General features: G+C 43.4%; 1 protein-coding gene across 8 annotated transcripts in view; it reads right to left on the bottom strand.

The window, feature by feature from the left end:
- LOC147018977 (plasma membrane calcium-transporting ATPase 3-like) overlaps positions 1 to 25,917 on the bottom strand; it is a 330,377-nt gene that overhangs the window by 6,634 nt on the left and 297,826 nt on the right. For 5 of the 8 annotated variants that reach the window (XM_085899110.1, XM_085899109.1, XM_085899108.1 and 2 more), the window contains 4 exons: positions 16,215 to 16,322; positions 12,543 to 12,725; positions 8,456 to 8,594; positions 4,816 to 4,922 (listed from right to left, as the gene is read on the bottom strand). In XM_085899110.1, coding sequence (XP_085755236.1) covers positions 4,816 to 4,922; positions 8,456 to 8,594; positions 12,543 to 12,725; positions 16,215 to 16,322 — 537 coding nt within the window. The remainder of the gene's footprint in view (positions 1 to 4,815; positions 4,923 to 8,455; positions 8,595 to 12,542; positions 12,726 to 16,214; positions 16,323 to 25,917) is intronic. The other 3 variants (XR_015062602.1, XM_085899114.1, XM_085899113.1) reach the window with 3 other exon arrangements.

Raw genomic sequence — 25,917 nt, 5'->3', positions numbered from 1 at the left:
CTGACTTAGAGGCGTTCGGCCATAATCCCTCAGAGGGTAGATTTGTACTACTGGCTGCTTTGCCAGACGTATGCGCCAAGTGTCTGAACTAGCCATTCCTCTCGTACTGAATGAGGTTACTGTCCTAGCAACAAAAGCATCAGTAGGGTGAAACTAACCTCTCTCCCATGACAATCTATTTCTAGATCACATTCCCTGTTAGTGGGTGAACAATCCAACGCTTTGTGAATTTTGCTTTGCAATGATCGGAAGAGCTGACATTGAAGGAACAAAATGTGACATCACGATGGACACTTTGCCATCACAAGCCAGTTTTACCTGTGGTAACTTTTTGACCCCTCTTGCTTAAAACCCCAAAAGCCAAAAGGCTTGCACGGCCACTTTTTCACGATTTGTATTCGTACTGAAAATCAAGATCAAGCAAGCTTTCGTCCTTTTGCTCCATGGGAGGTTTCGCTCCTCCCTGAGCTCGCCTTAGGACACCTGTGCTACTTGTTGACCGGTGCACCACCCCAGTCAAACTGCCCATCCCAGAACTGTCCCCTGAGCTTCAGATTTTATTTTGTGCAAACACAAGTCAAAACATCTTGCACACACAAGTCAGAATCCTCATGTTCATAAACTGTTCTTGTGCTGGTTTTGGTGTTGCAATGACAGATCGCTGGAATGCATTGAGGTCCTGATTATGCTATTTATATTTTATTCACATGGGACGCATACACGGCTGCTGTCAGTCTGGAGGCAATCAGCTGCTATCAGTCCAATAATGAAACCCACCCTTTTTATTTTGTGGGGACTGTGAACAAATACCCCTATTTTTGTAGATTTGCAGTCCCCGATTGTGTGCAAAAACAAAAAAAACCACGCCATTTCTCCATGAAAAATGGAGACGTGCATGCAAACCTGATTTTGTACGGTGAGTGAAACCACCGGGACAGGCCATTATTCATTGGGCATGTCGTCCGTAAACATGGATAGTTTTGTGAAAAGAATCCATGGAAAATAATAGCAAGCCAATTCCACATCAGGTACATCATTAAGTGCTCAGACTGAAACAAGTCAGGGAAATGAAAAAAAAGAAAAAAGAAGAAGACTGTGAAAAGCAAAGAATTGCAGCCCAATTGAAGGACTGGCTGGTGTGTGAGAAAGGTAACGTAGCCCATCAAATGTAATTTCAATAGCCTATCGTAACTCACCCGGCATGACCTACATGCGAGGGGTTGTTAAGATTGACCCTCAGTAAATGGCATGACATATGTGAAAAGGATTGCCGCCGATCAGCACAAAAGAACAAGCATTCACTATAAAGCTGCTTACCGTATTACATTATTAGTGCAGCTGTAGTGTGTTGTTATTGAACCATCAATCATCATATATTGTGACTACATGTGTGCATAAGAGCTCAAGTGCGACATGGTGTGCGGAACCATATACAAAACAAAAGAAAAGTTAACAATACAAAAGTCATCCCCCTCAACGTAAACTTTGTCCAGATAAACAATTTCACCGGTGCGTTTTTTTTGGAAAAACTTCAAACGAGTCCTCCAATAAGTTTTTAAAATATTTTGAACCCTTTCGACCATGTCACCAGGCAAGTGGGCGGGTTGAAAGGGAAACGAGCTGTCATCTTGAAAGGGAAATGATGAAAGTGTAAGTGGAAAGGCACAAAATAAAATGTACCATGTAATACACAAGCTATGCCAAACATGGATACAAGCAAACTTCAGCTGAGTACCATATTTGGGATAACTTGTATGTCCCGTATTTTTTTAATTTTCATTTTTAAAGGCACTTCCTCATTTCATGGAAAAAGCTTTTGCATACTGTCCTAACAAACTCCAATAATACCCTGGTTTACATCACCCCGTTAATCTGTCGTTTCGCAAATACCGTAGGTCTTCACCTTCGTAAGACCACTTCTCGATATCCGTCATTTCAACTCACACTTATGTCGTTTTAAAAGCCATATCTTTTATTCTCCAGCGTTTTGAGAACTTACAAGACTGATAAAGATGTAAGAATATATAGCTTAAGTACCAATTCAGTAGATTGCAAAATCGCCGAAAGAACTCCTGTACTTTGCTTCGCACATGAAGAAATGTTCTGTACTGTATATTGGCTAAGATGCATTGTAAAAGTGTTACTTGAGAAGTGAAATTCGGTGTTATTCGTCAAATGGATGCTGATGAATGTGCCCTTGATGTTGCCGGGTTATTAAGTTTGCTTTCAATCGATAAATATGCCGACGTTCATTGATGGAGGAAGACGATGACGTACCACCAACTTTGACTGCTTCCGGAAGAGGTTTATTTTTTTATTTAAATATCTGATAATTGTTTTTTATATTCTATATATATTAGGGTGTGTCTAAATTTTGAAGTTTTGAAATTAATACTGGCCAGGTTGCCATTGTGTACCACTTGAGAAAAAAATGATGTATGCCAATTTATACGAAAATCAGAGTATATTTAGAACTTGCTCAAAGCCCAGAAAGATTTACTACATATAGCAAAATGCGTGATATTGTAGCTTATTTTAATTCAATGCTAAAACATCCAAACAATGTTATAAAACACACAAAGGGAACAGTCACTGTACAAAATGATATAAAAACAAATAAAAAACAATCACTGATTAAAGTTATCAATTCCCTTCACTTCAGTGGCCTTCACTGATTTCAGGAATTTGTTTCTGTGGTACTCGAGCATTTGTAGTACAAATTGTTTTTCTTCCTCATTGCGGACCAGGGCTTCATTGAAGGACTGCATAAGAGCGACTCTTCGCTCTCTGCCAAATCATTTGTCACTCGTAGGGCAGAAATGATATTTGTTGCCTCATTGTATGATTTGTTTGCCTCCCATTGTTGTGGGTCTTCTTCAAGAAAGGTTTCATCCAGTCCCAGGATCTGGAGCAGCTTGATGGTGGAAGTGGTAACGAAGTCAGGTAGTGCCATAGTAGATGGATCTTTTATGGGAGGAAGCCTTTTTGGGGGTTCATCAGATCCCTGGTTATTGTGCATGTTGTGGACCATGCAGCGCTTTTCATCGACAGTGACGGAGTCACAGAAAAGGCTGAGGCCAATCAAGGTCTCCGAAAAATACCACAGGTGTCTGGAAAATGCAGTCAAAGCAGCATTTGAGACCTCCTTGTCTGGGTAGCTATGCAGTGCCTTCAAGAATTGAAGATCATTCCTTGGGGCTTCGCCGGCTGATGGACAGGTGAACCAGTATTTAACATAGGTAGTGGTCACAAAAAGTGACACTCGAAGTAAGTGCTTCCACACCATGCGAAAGTGGGATTGTACAGATGCCCTCGTTGTGCTCTGGCGCTGTTGGATGTGGAACTGATCTTTGAAAAGCCACATCTTGATGGCATAAATGGCACGTGCCATCCAACGCGCACGGTGAACTGCCCCTGGGTACCTGAACCTAATTCCCTTTGGTGGAGTAGCTCCTAGGAAGATGACTGTTAACTGCAAGAGCTCTTCGTAGTCATCTCTGGGGTGCTTAGTATTCAGGTGCTGCATGGCAAAGGTGATGATACTGTCTCGAATATCATCTACATGCTCTGATGCATCTACATCATCCAAAGCTGTGCGATACTTTGACTGATCAATGTTTGGCCAGAAATCACGGAAATGACTGAAGATTTCGATTTTTGGAGACCTAAAAACATCATACAGTGAAAAAAACCTTTTCCAAAACAATTTCAGACACATGATGTCGACAGGCAAGGTTCAGAAGATCTTTTCATAACTCTGTTTCGAGTTTTATGCAAACGCCGCCCTTTATACCTGTATTACTTGCTGTTGTGTCGAAACATAAGGCCACAATTCTGTTCTCCAGTTCCCAGCTCCTTATCTCCGCCATACAGGCCTCTGCCATAATGGCAGCAGTGCCGGAATATAGCTTGGGGATGGCAAGAAGCTTGGTTACCTCCTTGCCAGACACCATAATAGGAAGTCGATCCACAGACAGTTGTTCAGTTCCTGTGTAATTGGGGATTATCTTGCCATCCCAGTGCAATGTTAGTGGAACGAGTGGATGAAAAGATTCACGAATCTCGGCTACTAGAGCTGCACGTTGTACTTTTCTTGCTCGTTGGACTGAAGAAGGACTGATCATCAGTTCACTAACTGGTGCTGTAAACTGATCGGACGTAGCCATGGCAGAAAAAAATATAAGTAGCATTCCTGCTGCTGGTTTTGGTGTGATCTAGCGCTGCTGCAACTTCACTTGTAACTACAGAGGTTTTTCCCCTTTCCCACCGCCGTGATCCAGAAGATGTTGAAGGTTTCTTTGGTTCTTCTTCTGAGCTATCTGCAGATAATGCTGTTTCCTCAGATGATGAATCAAGCACTACAACATCTGTCACTGCTGCTGAGCTTGCATGATGTTGTTCCTCACGCACTGCAACTGCTGCTGATCTCGCCAGTGCTCTCTCTTCTTGCTTTGCGAGTTTCACGTCACTTCCTGCAATCGAACCATGTCGTCCTTTTTCACGCTGAGCCTTCAAAAACTGCCGATCCTCTTCTATCTTGATCATCGTCATGGCCTGTTCATGTGCAATATCAAAGACATTGTCCAAAGAATCCCTGAAAACATCACGCTTTCCCTCTTCTGTCGCTGACTTCCTTGTGATATTTTTTTTCAGGCCCTGCCATTCCTTGTGAAGACGTCGTAGCTGATCCCAGAGATGATTCTTAGCCCTCGTTGGTATCCGTGCTCATTCCTAAATTTGTAGGATCATTGTGACAGTTTCCTTCACACTGTCATTTAGACTATGTTCTTTCTGTATATGAAAATCAAACAGCACCTTGAGCACCTCTCCTCGTGAAGGTAGCTTAGCACAACTGAAGTGATCTTCTGTGCCACCAATCAACCAAATCTCAGTCTTTTTCCTTGTTAAGTTCGCCATTTCACCTGCAAACAAGCCAAACAATGGCAAGCAGCCAAACATTGAATGGAATAAGCATCACAACGATTACATCAACAAGCAGTCGAGATAAATAATACAAAGCTGTATGCTGCAGCCAATGCCCTGCGATATAAAATTGTGTTACAATTTATTGTGAGCTGTCGGTCGAATGTGTGGTGCTGCTTTGCACTGTCAGGCTTCGCAGGCTAGATGTGCTGTGCATTGTGCAGGGCTGTCTTTGGAGAGGGTAACTCAAAAACAAAACTTAAAATTAATAATATTTATGTTTTATCTATTTTGCTTTGGTGTGTCACCAAAAAAATATTATGGGTGGCCACTGGCCGCAATGCCAGTAAACACAGCAGTGACCGGCTTTGAGCACAACTGTGAAAACCTTTGGTCTCGTTGAGCAAGTCGTATAGTAAATGTTGTGCTATTAAGTTTTAATTCTGGATATGGTGTTTTTGTATAAAGTGGCACACAAATTTTACCTGGCCGATATAAAATATCAAACTTAAATTTTTCATGTAGTCATTAGACACACCCTAATATATATATATATATATATATATATATATATATATATATATATATATATATATATATATATATATATATATATATATATTTTTTTTTTTTTTTTTACTTGAATATAACCGTCATTAATCAAAAAAAGGGTAATATTATAAGCAAAAAGCAAAATATAATACCTGAAGTGACGACTTTAGGAACACATCCTCTCTTATTCTATTACTTCTGAGAAAAATTGCTTTGATTTTCATTGTTTCAATATTCGTCACTTCGGGAATGCATCCCCGACATAAACCGGGGTCTTACAGTAAGTACTAGATTCTCATTTCCGAAAGTAAAGTTTGACATTTTAAAAAAGTTATTAATTTTCTTTATGAAATAAAACGAACAACAACAAAAAAAACCAATGTCACCCCCAGGGTGACCAGTATCTTGCCAAAATCTGAACATGAGTGACTTATTTATTCGATTAAAGTTACTCAAAAAATAAGGGTTTCGTCGACCTTGATGCTTGACCTTTTTGTGACCTTGACCTTTATATTTTCGTATGGTTAATGGTATCTCTCCAGGACCGTTGTACATGAAATATCAAGAGATTTTGATGAGAACTGAGGAAATAAAATTTTCATGAAAAATCCGTTTTTTCGTCATGACGTCATAGCGTCAAAATTTTGACAGATCTGGAAAGCACTTATCAAGCACTTTCATATGAGGTATTACTCGATATGGTATCTAAGATTTCAAAATTTGACCTTGGGGTCAAAAACTTTCGACCTCCAGCGCTAACCATGAAGGTCAAGGCCGATCGCCACCAAAAATTAATCAGCTGAGCGCCAGACCATGAACTATATTCCCATGAAGTTTGAAGACGATCCGATCAAAAAATAAGGGTTTCGTCGACTCCCCTGATTTGCGACAAAGTGACCTTGACCTTTGACCTTGAAAATTTTATGCGCTGAAAGGGACCTCTATAGGCCTCTGGTATGCGAAGTTACGAAAATTTCCAATGATAAATGTGCTCTGCAGAGTGATCGATACGTGATTACAGACAAACAAAAAAAACAACAAAAAAAACATACAAGCTGACTAACATATCTTGCAAAAACTTCGTTTTGGCAAGATAATAAAGGAATGAACATGTTTTTTTTTTCTTCTCTCATTCTTTGTAGTTTCCAAGGAAAAGTAAATCGAGGTCGAAAATAAATTAAGTCTCCCCCTCCCCCCCCCCACCACCAAAAAGTTGGGTTTCCGGTAACATGCTGCTCAATGAATGGGGTCAGTAGGTTGGGATTTTTGGGGGGGGAGGATTTTTTTTTTTCGTGTTTAAATGGAAGCTGTACAGCGTTTCAGATTCTACATCTTTCCAACTAGTATGTGTATGTTGATCATTGAAAAGATATAGTTATAGAATCATGAACTTTAACATGTCCATTGTGAGATACAACAATTGGGGTAAAACAGTGTTATGTACACATGTAAGAGGATTAAATGACACCAATTTAGTATCTCTGCTCGGTTTCCTTTAAACATTGAAGCTGTTCTCAGCAGTGGTAAAGACAGCTTATCATTAACATGAATCAACAGAATATATGAAGGAATGGAAGAAAACTAATCTCCCATTCATCATCCCTGAAAATCTTGTATATTCAGATATTAGACCCTTTCCAGTTGACAAAAATCATACATTACACCCTTTGGGGGAATCCATGAAGTTTATACTCTTCAAAATAAGAAACTTTAACCCGCCCCCCATACGACCCCCAACCAATACTTTTAAAATTTATTCTGCATAATTTGGCAACATAGCAATTGTTATATACCCCCCCTCCAGATACCCCCCCACCCATCTTCCCCCTTCTCCCCCTCCACACTCTCCCCTCCCCTTCACCTCCTTCCTCCTCCCTTTCCCCTTACCTCTCCACTTCCCCCGCTCCCTCCTCCTCTCCTTCGACTCCCCCTCCTCCCCTTCGACCCCCCTTCCCCCCCTGTATTCCTGTCAGTGAAGTGACAAGTGGTATTTGCTAGTATAAAATAAAGTGTGTATCCTGTTTGCAGGGTATAAACAGGCCCCTCCCCCAACAAAGTACAGTTCTGTCTATTAAAGGCACACATTAAACTGAGATAATGATAAGATCTTGCAATTTTTCTTACTTTGGAACAAAAATGGCTTTGGAACATGGGTCTAACATCTTGTGTGCTTGTGTGTCTTGGTGACCACATTGGCACTTTAAATAAAAAAAACATGAAAACCAAATGTCTGCACGGCAGCCATGATTCTGTCAAAGTCGGGAATGTCTATCCAGGATCCATTTCCGACTTTGAACAAGACACCATCGATGTGTCCCAGGTTGGTTTTTCAATGTTTTTAAAATGCCGATCAAACTTTCTGATCCCTTAAATGAAATCAACAGGTGCGGATTTTCTCTGATGAGACCACAGCGGTCAACAATGGCCATGCAATAGAGTCATGCCATGCACAGACATAAAATGGCTGCCCGGAAGTCGACCCTCGCAAAAAATAATAAATAATTTGGGTTGGTAGGAATTATTGGAGTAGGTCGGGTTACCGGAAACTCCACATTTGTTTTTTTAGGCCCAAGTCTGAAAACAATGTTTTGATAAAGGTGACAAGCATGAGGAAGAAGCTCACTTGATATGGATGAAAGCACAGGCCAAAGCATAACATTAGACATAAAATACAGGAATGGAGAGGTGTAATGTGTATCTTAAACTGCAAGGTTGGTGGAAGGATAGATGGATAGGAAATGGAAACTATGAAGATTTGTAATTAGCGACAATAAGACAAAGATGGATGATAAATGAGAAAGTAAATTTTGCAAACGTAAGAGATTATTAGTATTCGGTAAGATGAATTATTGCTGAAGAAATGAAATAACAATGAAAATAAATAAAAATGAAATATAAAACTGAGGCAGAGAAAATCATACGCAGAACAAAGCAGGGGCAAAGATGTTAAGGGTGAGGGGGGTTAAAGTCCCCCACTCACAAGCAGTTGCAGACAGAAGAGGGCGTGAGGGCGTAGAAGTGTTCTGCTCGTGACGGGGATAGTGACATGCTATCGTGGCTTGGCGCCGCAACGGAGCCTGCAATGCTGGTGCACCTTGAAACGCCGTCACCACTCCCATCTGTCACAATGATCAGTAGATTGGGGGTATGAGATAGGAAGTTGGTAAACGAGGCAATGTGAAGGATGTTGGGTAAATGTACGATAGAATGCGATTCTACAGGCAAGACAAGCCTGGTGGTACCATTCCATGAGTGGAATTGTGAAAGCATCATGTTAAGTTACTTTCATTTCTTGCCTGCGGTTATGACAAAGCCATCAGGTTTTCAGGTAGAGATATCCAGATGTTGCCTAAAGTTTCCTTATGTTGTTGTTGTTGTTGTTGTTGTTGTTGTTGCCTTATGCGCAGAATAATCTATATGTGCCTCAAAAAGCCAATTTATTGCACATAAGGCATGTATTGCAATAGAAAATTTAATGTTCAATCAAAATTCAATCTTTTAAACTCAAACAACAAACAAACCTCCTCTAAGTGGCTTGTAAAAGCTGTTACATGGTGCCATGCATTGCTGTGAAAATAATTAGCGAGAGACAAGTGGCTTAATGGCGTGCACTATAACTAGTCTTGGCAAACTTCTGGATGATGATATTCATCATATCATTGCTTGGCCAGGTAGTTTGATGTTGTGTGTTTGTGTCAAGGTCAAGATGTGGAACGATTCAACAGGTGAAGTCACAGCTGGAAAAGACATCAAGCAAAGCACCAGAAAGTTGAAAGCCCAGGTTAGTCAAGACAAAGAGATCATTGGTTAAGGTGACATTATAGATTAGAAGTGCTGTACACACAAGAGGGGTGGGAAGGAATGGTACAGCAGGATTAGATAGATAAACATCAGCAATGTCAATGTAAACATGTTATAATAAATAAATGAACGTTTTTACAGCCATTTTTCCCTGCTGTGCAGGCGTTGGGCTTTTTCTTGAATGTTCTTTGACAAGACAATGTTTTATGGCCGGATGCCCTTCCTGACGCCAAACCTGGTCGCTTCTAACGACACACAGGGATATGGTACACCTATTCTAACCGGGGCATACACCGGGACCAGTACACTGGTACTCATTTCGCCGACCTCGGAAGGATGACAGGCTGAGTCAACCCCCTGGTGTTAATTCAGCAGCCAACGGGGCTTGAACTCAGGACCCTGGGATCCCAAGCCACCACCCTAACCACTAAGCCAACACCAGGCTTAATGTAAACATGTTAACATTATATAATTGTATAGTATTTTCCCAGATTTTTTTTCAGGTGCTTCAATTAAATTTTATATTTCTCGTATTTGAAAGCAGAGACATCGATATTTATACGCTCCACACTCGCTGTCGAAAATACCAGAGATATAATGACAATAGAGATCATACTGTCAACTACGAGAGCGAGTCAATAAATTCTGCAACTTTTCATTCTAAAGATGCACACACGATGATATGCATGCCTGTCTCCATCCTGAAATGTAAATTGGCACCCCTGAATCGTACGTTCATTGTGCGATAATCTGTGGTTGCAGGTTGGCAACTCGGAATCACGTGACCAAGATGGCAGCACCATTGAAAAGTTTCATGCTCGTTGAACCATGATCAGTTATCTGTTTTTTATGGGCGTAAGTGGTTGACATTTACAGAAAAACGAGCTGTACAGTATAGGGCATCATGCTTGGACCATAGCAATGTGTACAGTTGGATACAAAATATTGGAGAAGTGAGACAAAGTGTGTGTAATGACAGTGTCCTGGGAGATAATGGGAGGACATGTCCGCACAGCACATCACCCATGTGGACAAACCTATCTGTAGTGATCGAAGCATGACTTTAGATGACATTCTCAAATAACTTGACATCCGTCATAATATCATGCAAATGATTGTCCATCAACAATTTTCAAAAGGTGTCATGCAGGTGGGTGCACAAAATGCTCACAGATGCTCATAGGACCCAGTGTTTAGTAACCAGTACAGCCTTACTCCAGCATTTTCATGAGGAGATGACTTCCTCTCTTGCATTGTGATTGGGGGTGAAACACAAACGTTCTTGTATGAACATAAATCAGAGATAAAGCATGGAGTGGAAATATCCAACATCCCAGAAGTAGAATAAGTTCCATCGGACTATTTCAAAATCATTCGCAGATATCGTCCCGGTATCCTGTCCCAGGGTGTGCTTCTGCAACGGGACAATGCCAGACTTTGCACCACCTGCATGATGGGAGGCATCATCACCAAACTTGAGTGGGAGGTTGGCCACACCTGCCGAGCAGCCTCGACCTTGCTCCATCGGATTACCATGAGTTTGGTCCACTGAAGGAGACCCTAAGTGGCATGCACTTTGCGTGGCACAACGATGTCAAGAAGGCTGTCCGGATGAGCCGATGCACCAACCATAAAAAGGTCTCCTCTGCAGGAATGAAGAAACTGACACTGAGAAGGGACAAATCTTGAGGATTGTGTTGAAAAATGACCGGCACAATGTATGCTTGTGGGCTCAATAAAGAGCTGTAGAGACCAAAGCGTCATAATCTATTAACTCACCCTTGCACATCCTATTTATGCCATTGGGGTTGAAGGCCATTTGATCTGTCATAAATCTGTGCACAGACACCACTAGTGTGCACACAAGTGTGGGAGAGTGTCACAAAAATGGAGATTTGCTCAGATATTTCTGGGTTGCATTTGCTGTATTTTGCACATTCGAGTTTACTGTGAGACCGTAAAATTCTTACTGACAGGTATGCTGGTCCTAAAATAGTCCCTAATCAATACAGATGCTGCTAATTTCAGTCACTACCAACATAATGCCACATATGAATGCTGCAAAATGTGATGTGTACAAAGATAAAAATACAGCGAGTGGAAGAGACAAATATTTTAAAACCAATTGACAACTTCTTGAATGTTCTTCACATCTTCGTGGGATCAGCCAAAAGTTATTTTGCTCAAGTCTTCTATGAAGTGGCTGGCCAGGCCTGATGTTGGACTGGAGATAATTTTGGCAGGAATTAACAATCTGTTCAGCGTGGTGGCAATAACTTGCCGAGTCTTCATGAAAGACGCCGGGGATCTTTAACCTCCAGCAACTAACGCAAGATGGGACACCCGGCCTAACATCCAACTGAGGGACGGCATACTTTGTGCTACAATTCCCCACCTGTGAATTTATTAGTTTAACTCAAACTGCACTGGGGGGGGTTTGGGGAGGGACATTGTGTCCCCCTCGACATTTTTTGCAACTGTTGCAAATCTCAAATTCTCTTTTCGTGAATTCTTCAAGATATAAATGATTTCAAATTCTCCTAAATTAGAGTCAAATAAATAATCTGGTTGAATGCGTGGGGGTCACATGGTTTACAGAAATTTGCAGATTATATACAACTTTGTACTGTTAGGAAAATAAGCTGTGAAGAGAAACTATACCACACTACACACACTAACTGCACACACAATACACTACACACACATACTACACACTACACGTACCCTGCACACACACTACGTACTACGTACACACTGCACATAATAAACATAGACACTAAACATACCCTGCACACACTACATGCGCGCACGCGCACACACGCACGCATGCACGCACACACTAAATCAATGATCTCTCACCTAATCAAGAAACTCTGACTGCTGGTTGGATAATTCTAAAGAAAATTGCCCAACGAGTCAAAAAGAGCTACAGACTTGCATTTCACATCCAACCAAAATCAGTCAGCCATTCCTGTGCGATTCATTACATCAGATGTCTTTCTCGATCTTTGACAAATATTTAAGAAACACTAAAACAAAGTATGGGCTCTGGTACCATATTGCTTGAGCTACTGTGGATAAAAAAGTTGATCAAAATGTTTTAAACCTCAAAAACTGAAGAAAAAAGCAAAATCACAAACTGTCGACCAATAACGAAAGAAACAACAAAACAAACTTTCAAAATTGGTTAACAACAGGTTGTCTTCAGCAACATTAACAGGTTTCAAGCAATCAGAAGACCAACACTAAAAGAATGATCAACATGCCTGTGTCTGGATGCGGTTGAGACCACGGAACCACAAGATCTGGCCACGGCGAAGCTCCCGTTCCGCATGGTCGATTTCGTACTCCTCTTCATCATCGTCACTTGGTGGTGGAAGTGAAGCTGAAGCCCCCCGGCTAAACACCCCAAGGCATGGCAGTTTGTTTGTGGGCACAGTAGCAATCACCTGACCATGGGTGGACAAAACATAACTGTACATTAACATCCTGCTGACAACATGTCTCATCAGAATCAAACAAGGGCATATGGCCTGGTTGTATAAAATTCCCTCATCTTTCCCCATAAGGTACACTGCAATTCTTTAGCGAAGGATTTCCTCAAGGGATGTTGCATAAACTATCCTTTGGAAATTCTCAGGTAAGGATTTCCCAAAGGTTGAGGAAATACTTCGGAGCCTTTGCTCTGCTGGCAACCAATTAGGTGTGTGTGTGTGTGTGTGTGTGTGTGTGTGTGTGTGTGTGTGTGTGTGTGTGTGTGTGTGTGTGTGTGTGTGTGTGTGTGTGTGTGTGTGTGTGTGTGTGTGTGTGTGTGTGTGTGTGTGTGTGTGTGTGTGTGTGTGTGTGTGTGTGTGTGTGTGTGTGTGTGTGTGTGTGTGTGTGTGTGTGTGTGTGTGTGTGTGTGTGTGTGTGTGTGTGTGTGTGTGTGTGTGAGAGAGAGAGAGAGAGAGAGAGAGAGAGAGAGAGAGAGAGAGAGAGAGAGAGAGAGAGAGAGAGAGAGAGAGAGAGAGAGAGAGAGAGAGAGAGAGAGAGAGAGAGAGAGAGAGAGAGAGAGAGAGAGAGAGAGAGAGAGAGAGAGAGAGAGAGAGAGAGAGAGAGAGAGAGAGAGAGAGAGAGAGAGAGAGAGAGAGAGAGAGAGAGAGAGAGAGAGAGAGAGAGAGAGAGAGAGAGAGAGAGAGAGAGAGAGAGAGAGAGAGAGAGAGAGAGAGAGAGAGAGAGAGAGAGAGAGAGAGAGAGAGAGAGAGAGAGAGAGAGAGAGAGAGAGAGAGAGAGAGAGAGAGAGAGAGAGAGAGAGAGAGAGAGAGAGAGAGAGAGAGAGAGAGAGAGAGAGAGAGAGAGAGAGAGAGAGAGAGAGAGAGAGAGAGAGGTTTGATTAGTGAGAAGAAGCTTGTTGCTGGCAAAGCGATCCACAAACTGGCTGCAGGAAGAGACAAAAGCACGAGTGGAGACTTTTCTCAAACACAAGACAGATAATATACATTGTATAGTTGTATGATGTGTGTTGTTGAAGTACTTTGATGTTTAATTATGCTATAACTATAAATAGTGTATAATTGTGAAGAATCCCTCGATTTTGGTAAGACTTGGGTACATAGGATAAAACGGGACTTCCTCCCGAGTCTCCATATGTCTCTCGATGACACGGGATTGACGAGTTATGGACCCAGTAACATTCCCGTTCAATCCATTTTCTTTTCTGGGGTCACCGTCCATATCAATTAAACTGGTATTTAAAGTAATAAATATTTGTTTATTTGAACACAAAGTAATAAATATTTGCACCATGCACTATACTAGCAGCACAGACTAACAACTCGTTCACCAGCACCTGCAGTATTTGCACCAGAACACACCTTTACATCGGCCTCTCCGCACGTTACAGAGATTTACGTCACAGATTTGCTGTGTTGTCATGGTTTAGACTAATCGTAATACAAACATTTCTTTTGTACAAATTTAATTGCCATATAAAAAGGCCCAAATGGTATAAATCTCGAAATGGTCAAGGGTCTGAGCTGTTTAATCTGTCTGAAGGGTGTAAGGGGTCCAAATGGTGTTAAAGTCTAAGGGGTCTAAATAGCCTTAAGGGGTGCAAAGATATAAAGGTTCTCGTGATCAAAAGGGTATAAAAGGTCTGAAGGGTGAAGGGATCTAAAGATGTCCAAAGTGTTGAAAGGGTCTTAACAGTCAAAGGGGTCTTGAAGGTCTTAGGGGTTTTCTGGGTCTTTTGGGTTCTCGGTGAGTTTTGGGTCATCTAGTTCTTGTGTCTTTTGGGTCCTCCGGGACTTTTGGGTCATCTGGGTCTTTGTGGTCCTTGGGGTTTTAAAGGGCTTTCAACGGTTGAAGGGGTCTCAGCAGTCTAAAGGGTTGAAAGGTACATTCCAATGTTACATAATTATTAGACTAAGTGTGTGAATTCAGGGTGAAACTGATGTTCAATAGGCAAATAGTCACAAGACTTCACCATGCTTTTCGTTTTTATATATATATATATATATATATATATATATATATATATATATATATATATATATATATATATATATATCGATACAGATATACATATATATCAAGTGAATCGTTTGAAAATTGACGATTAATCTGACCTTGACCTATTGAACTCAAAAACAATAGACTTCCAGTTTGTCACTACCTGTTTCGTGATGGTGAAGTTTCGTGACGATCGGAGTAAAAATGTGACCTGCAGGTAGGTGATTGACATACAGACAAAAGGAATAACAGACCAGACCAACCAATATACTTGCGAATCTTCAATTTCGCAAGTAATAAACAGACAGGGAGGGGTGAAACATAACCTCAGTCCACCTTCCGTGGCAGAGGTAATGAATGAGTTTTTATATACTCAGGGTAGGATCATGTCTTCACTATTCCAATTTTCCTTTCCTTCCCACCCCCCTATTCAGTAAAACTAGAATGTCACCCTGAGAGTGTGAATTTCACAAGCAGCAAAATATTTTGGCAATAAACAATGTGAATAAATCTACCTTGAAGCAGCAAAAAACGTTCAGCTAAAATGAAGGTAAATACCAATTATATCACTTTCACGATGGGATCTAGAGAGTTCATATAACAATACCCCATGCAGTGTTCAAGTATTTACAGTACTGTACTTCAATTTTAATAAAATGATTATTTTAATGATCGTCAAAAACAAAATTGAGAAGTTTGGTGCCCTTGAAGTAGTACCGAACACCACCCTTATACACCATCCCCATTGAACCATTATTTAAATTGAAGTACAGGTACTGCAAAACTGGAGGTTCTTGGAAGTGTTGTGCCAGACGATTTGTGTTATACAGTGTTAAAGTAAATAATTAAATTCAAATAAAATAAAGATTGGGAAAAGTCGTATAAATTAATTAATTCAAGAATTTACCGCCATTTTCTGCAATATCTATTACTTCACCCTTTCTGACACATTACATTAGTTCTTCATGCCCTGATGTGTGTATCCTTTATGACACCCTTAAAAACAGTAAGTTTCCTGTTTGGAATGATTTTCAATTTTGTTTGCCTGCCAGGCAGGCAGACAGAGTAAAGAAATAATCTCACTCCCCTTTCTGCATGTGCAATCAGGACGAATTCAAAGCCAAAGTACATTGAAATGAAAGACTGGTCTTCCTATTCATATTCCGATTCATGTTCAAAATATGACATCGGATTTAAATAAATTGTTCCTCGATGATAAGCTGATAAGATGGACAGACAGACGATGGACGGACGGACGGACAGAAATGAACCAATTGCTAAACCCTGCTTTTCGCTTCGCGTGTGCGGGGTAAAAAGCTTGGGATGAGGCAACACGTTATTCTGGGTCGTTGTAATTACGTTCAATGTTCATTATTTCTTTCTCAGGTATGAAGTGAACAACAAGCAAGAACTACTTATAAGTGCATTACCCAATCCTATCATCTCACCTGGCCCCAAAGAAGCTCACTGATGCCGATGAACACACACCAGAGCCACAAGTCAAGAGAAAGCGGAGCACAGCTGAATGGTTTGCCTCCAAACTGCACAATCAGCACCTAGCAAGTAGACAACATCCCAACCATTAAGTTAGTTTACATGTGGAACTGGCCAGACCACATGTTTAATTGGTGTGATAGTGTAGCACCACTCCCGTATTTTTTCTGACAAAATAAACTTTCATGGTATACGAGGTATTCAAGGAATTCTACGAACAACATACTCAGTACAGTACAATACAGCACAGTACAGTACAGTACATATATATATATATATATATATATATATATATATATATATATATATATATATATATATATATATATATATATATGACTTGCAAGGTGAATATAAAATGACTCACAATCCTCAAGGACTGCTTTATGTTATACACGTTGGATTTTTTTTCAAATCATAGCAATTTTGGCTGTCGGAATGATATTCTCACTAATCATGTAACAAATTTGGGCACAATAGCTTCATGTTTAAGCATTTCAACTTGGAACCTGTTGCAATGTGCATACGTAATTAAATACCTTCAAATCTCATTCAAAAAAAATATTTGAAACAGATTTTGACAAGATAATTGCAAAAAATAGTTTTCATTGTTATTTATTTATTTACTAAAATAGCTTGTGATTTAGCAATTTAAAAATTAAAATTGAATGCATTTTGAGAAAATCCAAGTTAATAAATACAATATTAAAAAGGTGAAAAAAATAAGGGTCAGTATCCAGAAATTGTTTCCCGTGCGGAAGCCAAAATACTAATGGTGTTTCCATGCTGGACCGCCAAGCACAGCCATTTATTGAACGATGCCAGTTGTCTTTCACCAGTGGTTGAAAGACCACTGGTGTTTAATTGGGTGTGTGACCCAATTAGGTTGAAAGACCAAAGGTTGAAAGTGGCCAGTTGTCTTTCACGCCTTCCACAAATGTCATTGATAATGAGGGACATTAATTGGCTGTAGACACCTGTTGTTTCGATGGCAATAGGCTCAAACATGTAGGACTGACTTAGGCCGGCGCATTTCAGCATAAGCGCGCGCACGCACACACGCACGCATGCACGCACGCACGCACGCACGCACACACACACACACACACACACACACACACACACACACACGATAAGTTGATACTTTTTTCCCTCCTGGAAGTCTGGGCCTCGACTTATACTTAGAAATAACCTATCGATGGTTTAAGACATTGAAGCTTGAATTTAAAAAAAATTGCAAAAGTGTGATATTTTCTGAAATAAAATGTAATTGTTAATTTAAAACACACCACAGAAATCATTGCCCAGAACGTTTGTCAACTGGGTGAGCAACATGCAACTTTCAAAATGACATAAACTGCACCAAAATGCTCAGTACACAGGTGCAGAAATCCCAGAAAACTGCAGAGTTCGGGGAGAAATAAAATATATTGTGTGTCCGGGATATGGATTGTTGTGTGAAATGGCTCACAAAGTAGTTCACAGATAAAACTAGAAGGGCACTCGGTGGAGCGCAAACCTCCGCCACGCAATACCTGATCCATGAGAACATATCAGGCCCATTACATTTTTGAAATATCATGCTATACAGTACTATGTCGTTTTTGGCCCTATCTCTCAATGGTGAAGAATCACTTAAAAAATTATCATATCCGGATCTGGATTCGGATCTACAATAAAATTGAATCAATTCGTTCTTGACACACACCCAACATGTCCACAACGTTTCATCCGAATACGTCACAACTTTTTGAGATAAAGTGCTATATACAGGGTGTCCCAAAAAAATATACAACTTTTCATCTGCAAAGAGGATGGTCATAACATATTTTTTAAAAAAGATATATGGCTGGATAGAAAGCTGAAAGGTTGAAGTTTATTGTACCAATGTCAAAATTGCCACCAAAATTTAAATTTTGGTATAGAATCGTCGTTTTCTTTTAGACCACATGTTCGACGTAGGCTCCATGTTGTCCGATCACTGCCTGCAAACGCGTTATCATGTTCTCCATCACTTTGGGAAACGTTTCCCGAGGAATGTTCTGGATTTCTCGGTGGATGTTTTTCTTCAGCTGATCAAGAGTCTGAGGCCTAGGGTTTCCAAAGATCCTGTCATTGAGATACCCCCACAAGAAGAAGTCTGGAGGAGTAAGGTCAGGGGAATACGGTGGCCAGTCAACGTCTTTGTAGAGGGAGATAAAGCAGCCCTCAAAATGTTGGTTGAGAAAACGCCTCGTTTCCCTGGCTGTATGGGGTGGTGCCCCATCCTGCTGGAACCACTGGGTTCTCATCTGGTTCAGGTTGTTTTTCCTACGGACCTGAGTACGTAGCTCAGGCAGATAGAATTCCTGAATCATTTCGCGATAGTTCCTCGGGTTTACCGTGCAAGTGCGACCCTGGTCATCTTCAAAGAGGTATGGACCAATTATCCCATACCAACCAACCGCCACCCACATGGTGACTTTGAGAACAGATCTAGGCACCAGTTCAGTTGATGCATTACCAGGATTTTCAGTTCCCCAGTACCGAAAGTTTTGCTTGTTTACCTCCCCGGACAAGTGAGCATGGCATTCGTCTGTCATGTGAAGTTTTTTGAGGAAGTCTGCATATTCCTCCAACTTTCCTGAGATCAATTTGCAAAGTCTAGTCGTTTGCGTTTCTGTTGATCAGTAAGCACCGTTTTCCGTTTGAATTTTGTATGGAAAGGCATGAATGTTTTGGCGAAGGATCCTCTGAACGGTGCTCTTATGAATGTTTGTCTCGGCAGAAAGTCGTCGAATCGATTTTTTTGGACTCTGAACGACCACCTGTCTCACCATTTCCATATTTTCTTCGCTACGACCTGTCCTCTTCCGACCACTGTGACCCTTGTGAAGGTCACAGATGGTTCCCACATTGGTAAACTTTGCGATGGTGCACTTTATAGTCCGAAAGTTTGGTGCAATGGCGCAAGTGGATACCGAAATGTCTCGAGTAAAGACGTTGCACATGTATGACACTTTTCGTCTGGTGCCAAAGTTCAACAATTTTCGTCCGTTGTTGTACGGTCAGTCTTGGCATTTTTCTGGCGCTTGCTTGGTATCAAAATAAACTTTAGGGTCTCTGCAACCAGAAATGAAGCATTAGTGACAAAATTACTGCTTTTTTAGGATCAAACGAAGCATTTTAAAAGTTGTATATTTTTTTGGGACACCCTATATTAGTTTAGCCCTTTCTCTCAATGCTGAAGAATCACTTAAAAAATTATCAGATCCAGATCCGGACTCGGATCTATACCAAAATTGAATCGATTCTTCCTTGTCACACACCCAGCATGTGCACCAAGTTTCGTCCGAATCCGTCTACATATTTTCGAGATATCTTTTTTTTTTTTCTTTTTTTTTTTTGTATACCTTGGTCGAGGCTCGTATGAGAGCTAACACACAACTCACAGCAAGGAGGCATGAGACAAGAGGGGCGGGAGTGGAAGGGACAAAACAGTGGGGAACAGACACATTAGGTGAACTGTGGAAGGGAGAGGGATGGGGATGGGACGGGGAACATGGCGAAGAGAAGATGGACATTTCGGGGACTTTCAGGAAGGAAAGCAGGAGAATTGAAGGAAGTGGGCTTGGGTGGATTATCGGGGGTAGAAAAGATCGAGGATTTGGATGGGGGAAGATAAGAGGTGGTGGTGAACAGCTGTTTTGAAAGCCTGGAGGGAAGAATGGGAAAGAATAGAGTGAGGAAGTTTATTCCAAAGGCGGGAAAAAAGAGGAATGAAAGAGTGAAGATGAGCAGTGATTCGTGATTTTGGTAGTTTTACCAGAAGGGGGTTGTTGGCGGACCTTGAGCGCCCTGTGGAAATGTGGTGGGGACAAATCGCAGAGAGAGCAGGGGGCAAGGCTGGAGAGGAGTCGGTAGAAGACAGAAAGACCACCGACCAACCTGCGGTGATTGAGTGAGAGGCCCAAAGACTCAGCTTCATTGCGGGAGATGCCGATGATCTTAAATGCCCTGGTTTCGACAGCGTGAAGCCGAGAAAGGTGGGAGGCAGGGGCACCAGCCCAGAGGGGAGAGCAGTACTCCATCAGGCTACGGACAAAAGCTTTGTAAGTGGTCAGGAGCTCAAGAGGGCCGAGGAAGGACTTAGCATGACGGAGGATTCCCAGTCGGCGACTGGCTTTTGAGGCGAGGTTGGAAATGTGACTTTCCCAGGAAAGGTCATGGCAGATAGTGAGACCTAGAAGCTTGAAAGAAAAGACTTCTTCCAGAGGATTGTTGAGAAAGTGGATGGGGGGGTTTTGTAAACGGTCCTTTCGAAGAGACATAGTGAGAGTGTGAGATTTGTCTGGATTGAAAGACATGTTCCACGTGTTGGACCAGTTTGTGATTTTATCCAGATCTGCAGTGAGCGAAGAAGCTGCTGCTTGCCGGTCTGAGGGATGACAGATGGTACAGCAGAGGGTGGAGTCGTCGGCAAAGAGAAATAGAGGATTTTCCAGAGAGTCCGAGAGATCATTGATGAAAACCAGAAAAAGAACAGGGCCCAGAACGCTACCTTGAGGAACTCCAGCCTGCACAGGAAGAGGGGATGAAAGAACTCCATTTAGGGCCACACGTTGACTGCGACAGGAGAGGAAGTCTGCGAGCCATGAGTGGAGATGGCCTTGAATACCATGGGAAGAGAGTTTGGTGAGTAGGGCAGGGTGCCAGACTGTGTCAAAAGCACGTGATATGTCCAGGGATACGGCTCGGATTTCCTGTCTGGCATTGAGGACCTCCATCCATTGATGGGAGAGCAGAAGCAGCATATCCAGGGTAGAGTGACCTGGTCTGAAACCAAATTGATGATTGGAAATCAAGCCATTGGAGAAGAGGAAGGATTTCATGTCTGAAGCGATGATGGATTCCATCACCTTGCTGATGATTGGGAGAAGGCTGATTGGTCTGTAGTTACAGGGATCTGTTTTTGCACCTTTTATGCAGGGCAGTGATGTTAGCAGATTTCCAAGCAGATGGCAGATGACCTTGGGCAAATGAGAGGGTGAATAGAACAGAGAGAGGGTGAGCAAGAGCAGAAGAGCAGGCTTTGAGGACACGTGGGCTGATGCCGTCTGGACCGGTTGCAGAATCTGACTCGAGGTTTGAAAGCAAGCTCTCCACCTTGTCAGGAGAAAAGGATACAGAGTCCAGGGACAGTTGGGTGCGACTGGGTAAAGTGGGTAGAGATAGTGATGGGTTTAGGACACAAGATTTAGCTGCAAACACCGAGTTTAGACATTCAGCTTTATCACGTGTGGAATCAGCAGTGCGGCCATTTGAGGTAAGGGAGGGGATGGAGGGGGAACATACACCAGAAACAGATTTGATTAAACGCCACCAGGATTTTGAGGAGAGAGAGAGGTTTGAGAGTTCAGACTTGAGATGAGAAAGATGTTGTTTTCTGGCTCTCCTGAGGGTAGATACACACTTGTTCCGAGCTTTGTGGAAAGAACTGAGATTGCCCTCAGTTGGGTTTGCTTTCCATGAGGCAAAGGCAAGTTGTTTCACGACAACTGCCTCGCCACATGCTTCAGTAAACCAAGGGTGGGAGGAAGGGTAAGACAACTGAACACGAGAGGGGATAAATCTGTGCATGAGGGAGAGCAAGTTTCTTTGAAAGAATTCCCAGGATGAGTTGATGTTTGAGTAAGTAGTGATAGGAGACCAGTCTGTAAGTTTGATGGCTGCTCGGAGACCCTGCCAGTCGGCTTGAGTGAAATGCCAGACTCGACGGCGGTGAGGTGGTTCTCTGATAACAGCCAGAGAGATGTCCACTTTGACAAGGACGTGGTCAGAAGAACCAATTGGAGCGAAGGAAGAGCAGCAGATATTGTCAGGGAAATTTGTCAAAATCAGATCCAGAAGAGATGGAGTACCATTGGTTGAGATCCGGGTCGGGAAGTTGACCGATTGAGTCAGTCCCAATGAGTCGCAGAAAGCTTTTGCTGAGGTGCCATGGCAGGTGAGAGAGGTACCCACACCTAGCCAACTGGCGTGATGACAATTGAAGTCACCACATAAGAGGAAGAGAGAGTTTGGATGAGAAGATAGAAGATGGTCCATGTTTTCGGATAGTGAGGTGTAGATGGAGTCATCACTGTTCGGTGGACGGTACAGTACACATATAAACATGAGGTGGGAGTGGAGGGGAAGCCGAAGCCAGAGGTATTCCTGGGGGTGTGGGGGAGTGAGAGCAGTGCATGGAGAGTGAGGAATAGAGTCTTTGATGAAGAGAGCAACACCTCCACCAGGACGAGGCTCAGGTCTGTCATACCGAAAGAGGGAGTAACCAGGGAGAGATACTTGGGAGTCAGACACGTCTTGGGAGAGGAAAGTTTCTGTTAGGCAGATAATGTCTGGTTTGTCAGTGGCAACCTGTATGGAAAGATCTGAAAGGTTTGAGCGAAGGCCCCGGATATTTGAGGTCCACACTTTTAATGAAGAGGAAGGGGAGGAGGCTTTGGGTGCAGGAGGTGGAGGGGGAGGGTAGGAAAAGGGATGAGGGGGGCAGGTAAGGAGGGTTGCTGAAGGAGTGTGGGGTATTGTAGAATAGCGAGGGGAGGGGGCCGAATGAGGAGGAGAACCTGTCAAAGGGCGGAGGAGCTCCTTGTGAGCCAACGGCCATCCATATCTAGTGCCCAACTGTGTCTGTGGACGTCCTCCTGCAGTTGGGTTACTTCTTATTAGGAGGTTGGTGGCAGGATTTGCACTCCGGCCACCGTAAAACGCTTCATTCCGCAAAACGCAAAAACGCAAAAAAATCTGAAAACCCACTCCGTGGGAGTACCTCCTGTGCAGCTTCCCTTCGCAGGGCAGCTCACCGGATGATGGGATTGGGGCAAAGCCTTCGGGACCCCCAATCTTTGATGAAAGGAGAGAAACCACGGGGTAACATCCCTGGGTCAGATTGCGGGAGAGTGTGTCGGAGTGGTGCTGAGGTGTCGTCCACCAGACGGCGGTCTCCTTGGGTTAACCTGAGGCGGTCCCTTCGGGTGGGTGCCTGGAATGTCCTATCCCTAAGAGAGGATGATCACCTGTCTCTGTTATCATCTGAGCTCAAGCGTTTGGACATCGGGATTGCAGCTCTCTCTGAGGTTCGGAGACCGGATTGCGGCGAGATAATGGTGGGTGGTTACACCTACTATTGGTCTGGTCGCTCTGATGGTTACCATACCCAAGGAGTTGCTGTAGCTGTGTCCAATAAGCTGACCCCAATGATAATTGAGGTAACACCGGTCAACGAGCGTATTATGAGATTAAGGATTCGTCACTCCTTAGGTGTCATTTCCCTGGTCTCTATTTATGCTCCGACTGAGGCGAGTGATCTCACCGTGAAGGATGCATTCTACGCCACACTCGAGTCTGTGGTTGATCAGTGCCCCAGACGAGATACACTTCTAGTCTTGGGGGATTTCAATGCATCGACTGGAACTGATAGGGATGGTTATGAGGTGTGTGTTGGTCCCCATGGGTCAGGAACTATGAACCAGAATAGCACTAAGTTCCTTGACTTTGCAAGAAGTCATGGACTTAGGGTGGCTGGTTCATGGTTTCAGCGCCCGCAAGCTCATCGCTGGACTTGGTATTCCAACGCTGGCGGTGTGGCAAAGGAGATTGACCATGTCCTCATTGACGGTCGTTGGAGGATGATCCAGAACTGCAGGGTCTACCGGAGTGCTCAGTTCCTCAATACTGACCACAGGCTTGTTGTAGCAACTCTAAAGCTGCACCTTAAATCCTGGAGAATGGTACCATCCCAGCCTAGGCTGGATGTTGCCAAGCTCAGGGATGAGAGAGTAGCTGAGGAGTTTGCGAACAGGCTGAGTGGACACTTGGCGGGTCTGGGTGCTTTGGGGGGTCCTGAAGAGTTGTGGAGCACCTTCAAGACCACCATCCTTGATGTTGCCGGTGGATGCCTTGGAGTTCACCGCAGGGCAAAGAAGAATTTTGTCTCTCAAGGGACACTGGATACCATTGACCAGAGTCGCAGGGCCAGGCTGAATGGCAGAGCTGAGCTGTTCAGGGAGCTGAGACGTAAAACTGTACGTGCACTGAGGGTGGACAAGGAGGCCTATGTGCGAGGAATCTGTGAGGGGGTAGAGCATCACCTGTGGACAGGTGATTCTCGTCCCGCTTACAGGGGAATTCGCGCATTACGTTCATCCAAGCCCATCCCTCGGAGCACTGCAGTTCGAGCAGAGAGTGGTAGGCTCTTGACAGAGGAGTCTGAAGTGAAGGCCCGCTGGGCCGGTTACTTTGAGCGGTTGTACCAGGCTGATCCCCCAGCTGTCGAGTTGGACGTCAAGGGTGTTACAATCCCTGTTGCTGACCCTCGAATCAACTGTGGTCCACCATCGCTTGTGGAAACACGGGCTGCGGTGAACCGGTTGAAACGGGGCAAAGCTCCAGGGATCTGTGGCATCCATGCTGAACTTCTCAAGGCTGGTGGAAATGCTGCACTCGCGTCGTTGCATGCAGTTTTGTGCTCTGCCTGGAACACAGGCATCATCCCAACTGACTGGAAGAGGGGCCTTGTTGTCCCTCTCTGGAAAGGGAAGGGTGATCGCCAAGACTGCAACAACTACCGAGGGGTGACGCTGCTCTCAGTGCCGGGCAAGGTCTTTGCTCGGATAATTCTTGATAGGGTTCGCCACCATCTGCTTGAGCACCAGCGTCCAGAGCAGTCAGGCTTTACACCAAAGAGGTCAACGATTGACCGTATCCTTGCTCTTCGTGTCCTCACTGAACGCAGACGAGAGTTTCGGCAGGGGCTGCTTGCAGCCTATGTTGATCTCTGTAAAGCGTTCGATTCAGTGAATCGGGATGTCCTCTGGAGGATTCTTGGTCTTCGTGGGGTGCCACCGAAACTGATCGATCTGATGTCTGAACTCTACTCTGGTACTGAGAGTGCTGTGAAGTGTGGTGGTACCGCCTCTGACTTATTTCCAGTTGTTACTGGAGTTCGTCAGGGATGTGTACTTGCCCCCACACTTCTCAGCACTTGTATGGACTGGATTTTTGGGAGGATGTCGGAGAGATCAAGTTGCGGTGCATCGTTTGGCAATGTCAAGATCTCGGACCTTGATTTTGCAGATGATGCAGTCATCTTTGCGGAGACTTTAGACATCCTCTTGGGGGCCCTCGAGGTGCTGAATGAGGAGTCGGAGCCGTTGGGATTACGGATTTCTTGGGTCAAAACAAAGATCCAGGCTTTCGGTGACATCTTGGATGCTGCTGTCCTGTCTGTGTCTGTTTGTGGTGAGGATGTTGAGGTCGTGGATAGATTCACTTACCTTGGCAGTGATATTCATGTCTCCGCAGGTTGTGAGCCGGAGGTCAATAGACGTCTGGGTCGGGCCTGGGGAGTCATGGATTCACTGGATCATGGGGTGTGGCGCTGCCGGTACCTGTGCGGTAGGACGAAAGTCCGAGTCTTCAGGTCCTTGGTACTTCCAGTCTTGCTCTATGGGTGCGAGACTTGGACTTTGACCAAGGATCTGAGACGGAGACTTAATTCCTTTGGTACCAGGTCTCTTCGGAGAATCCTTGGCTATCGCTGGTCGGATTTTGTGTCCAACGAGCGGTTGCTGAGAGAGACTCGGATGAGATTTGTTACCTGCATAGTCCGTGAGC

Source organism: Eptatretus burgeri, chromosome 10, assembly GCF_056783735.1.
Source record: "Eptatretus burgeri isolate ZD-2024b chromosome 10, Ebu_testis_v1, whole genome shotgun sequence".
NCBI classification, from domain to species: Eukaryota; Metazoa; Chordata; class Myxini; order Myxiniformes; family Myxinidae; genus Eptatretus; species Eptatretus burgeri.
Note: the sequence above shows the minus strand (reverse complement) of the source record. Positions and strands in the feature narration are given on the sequence as shown.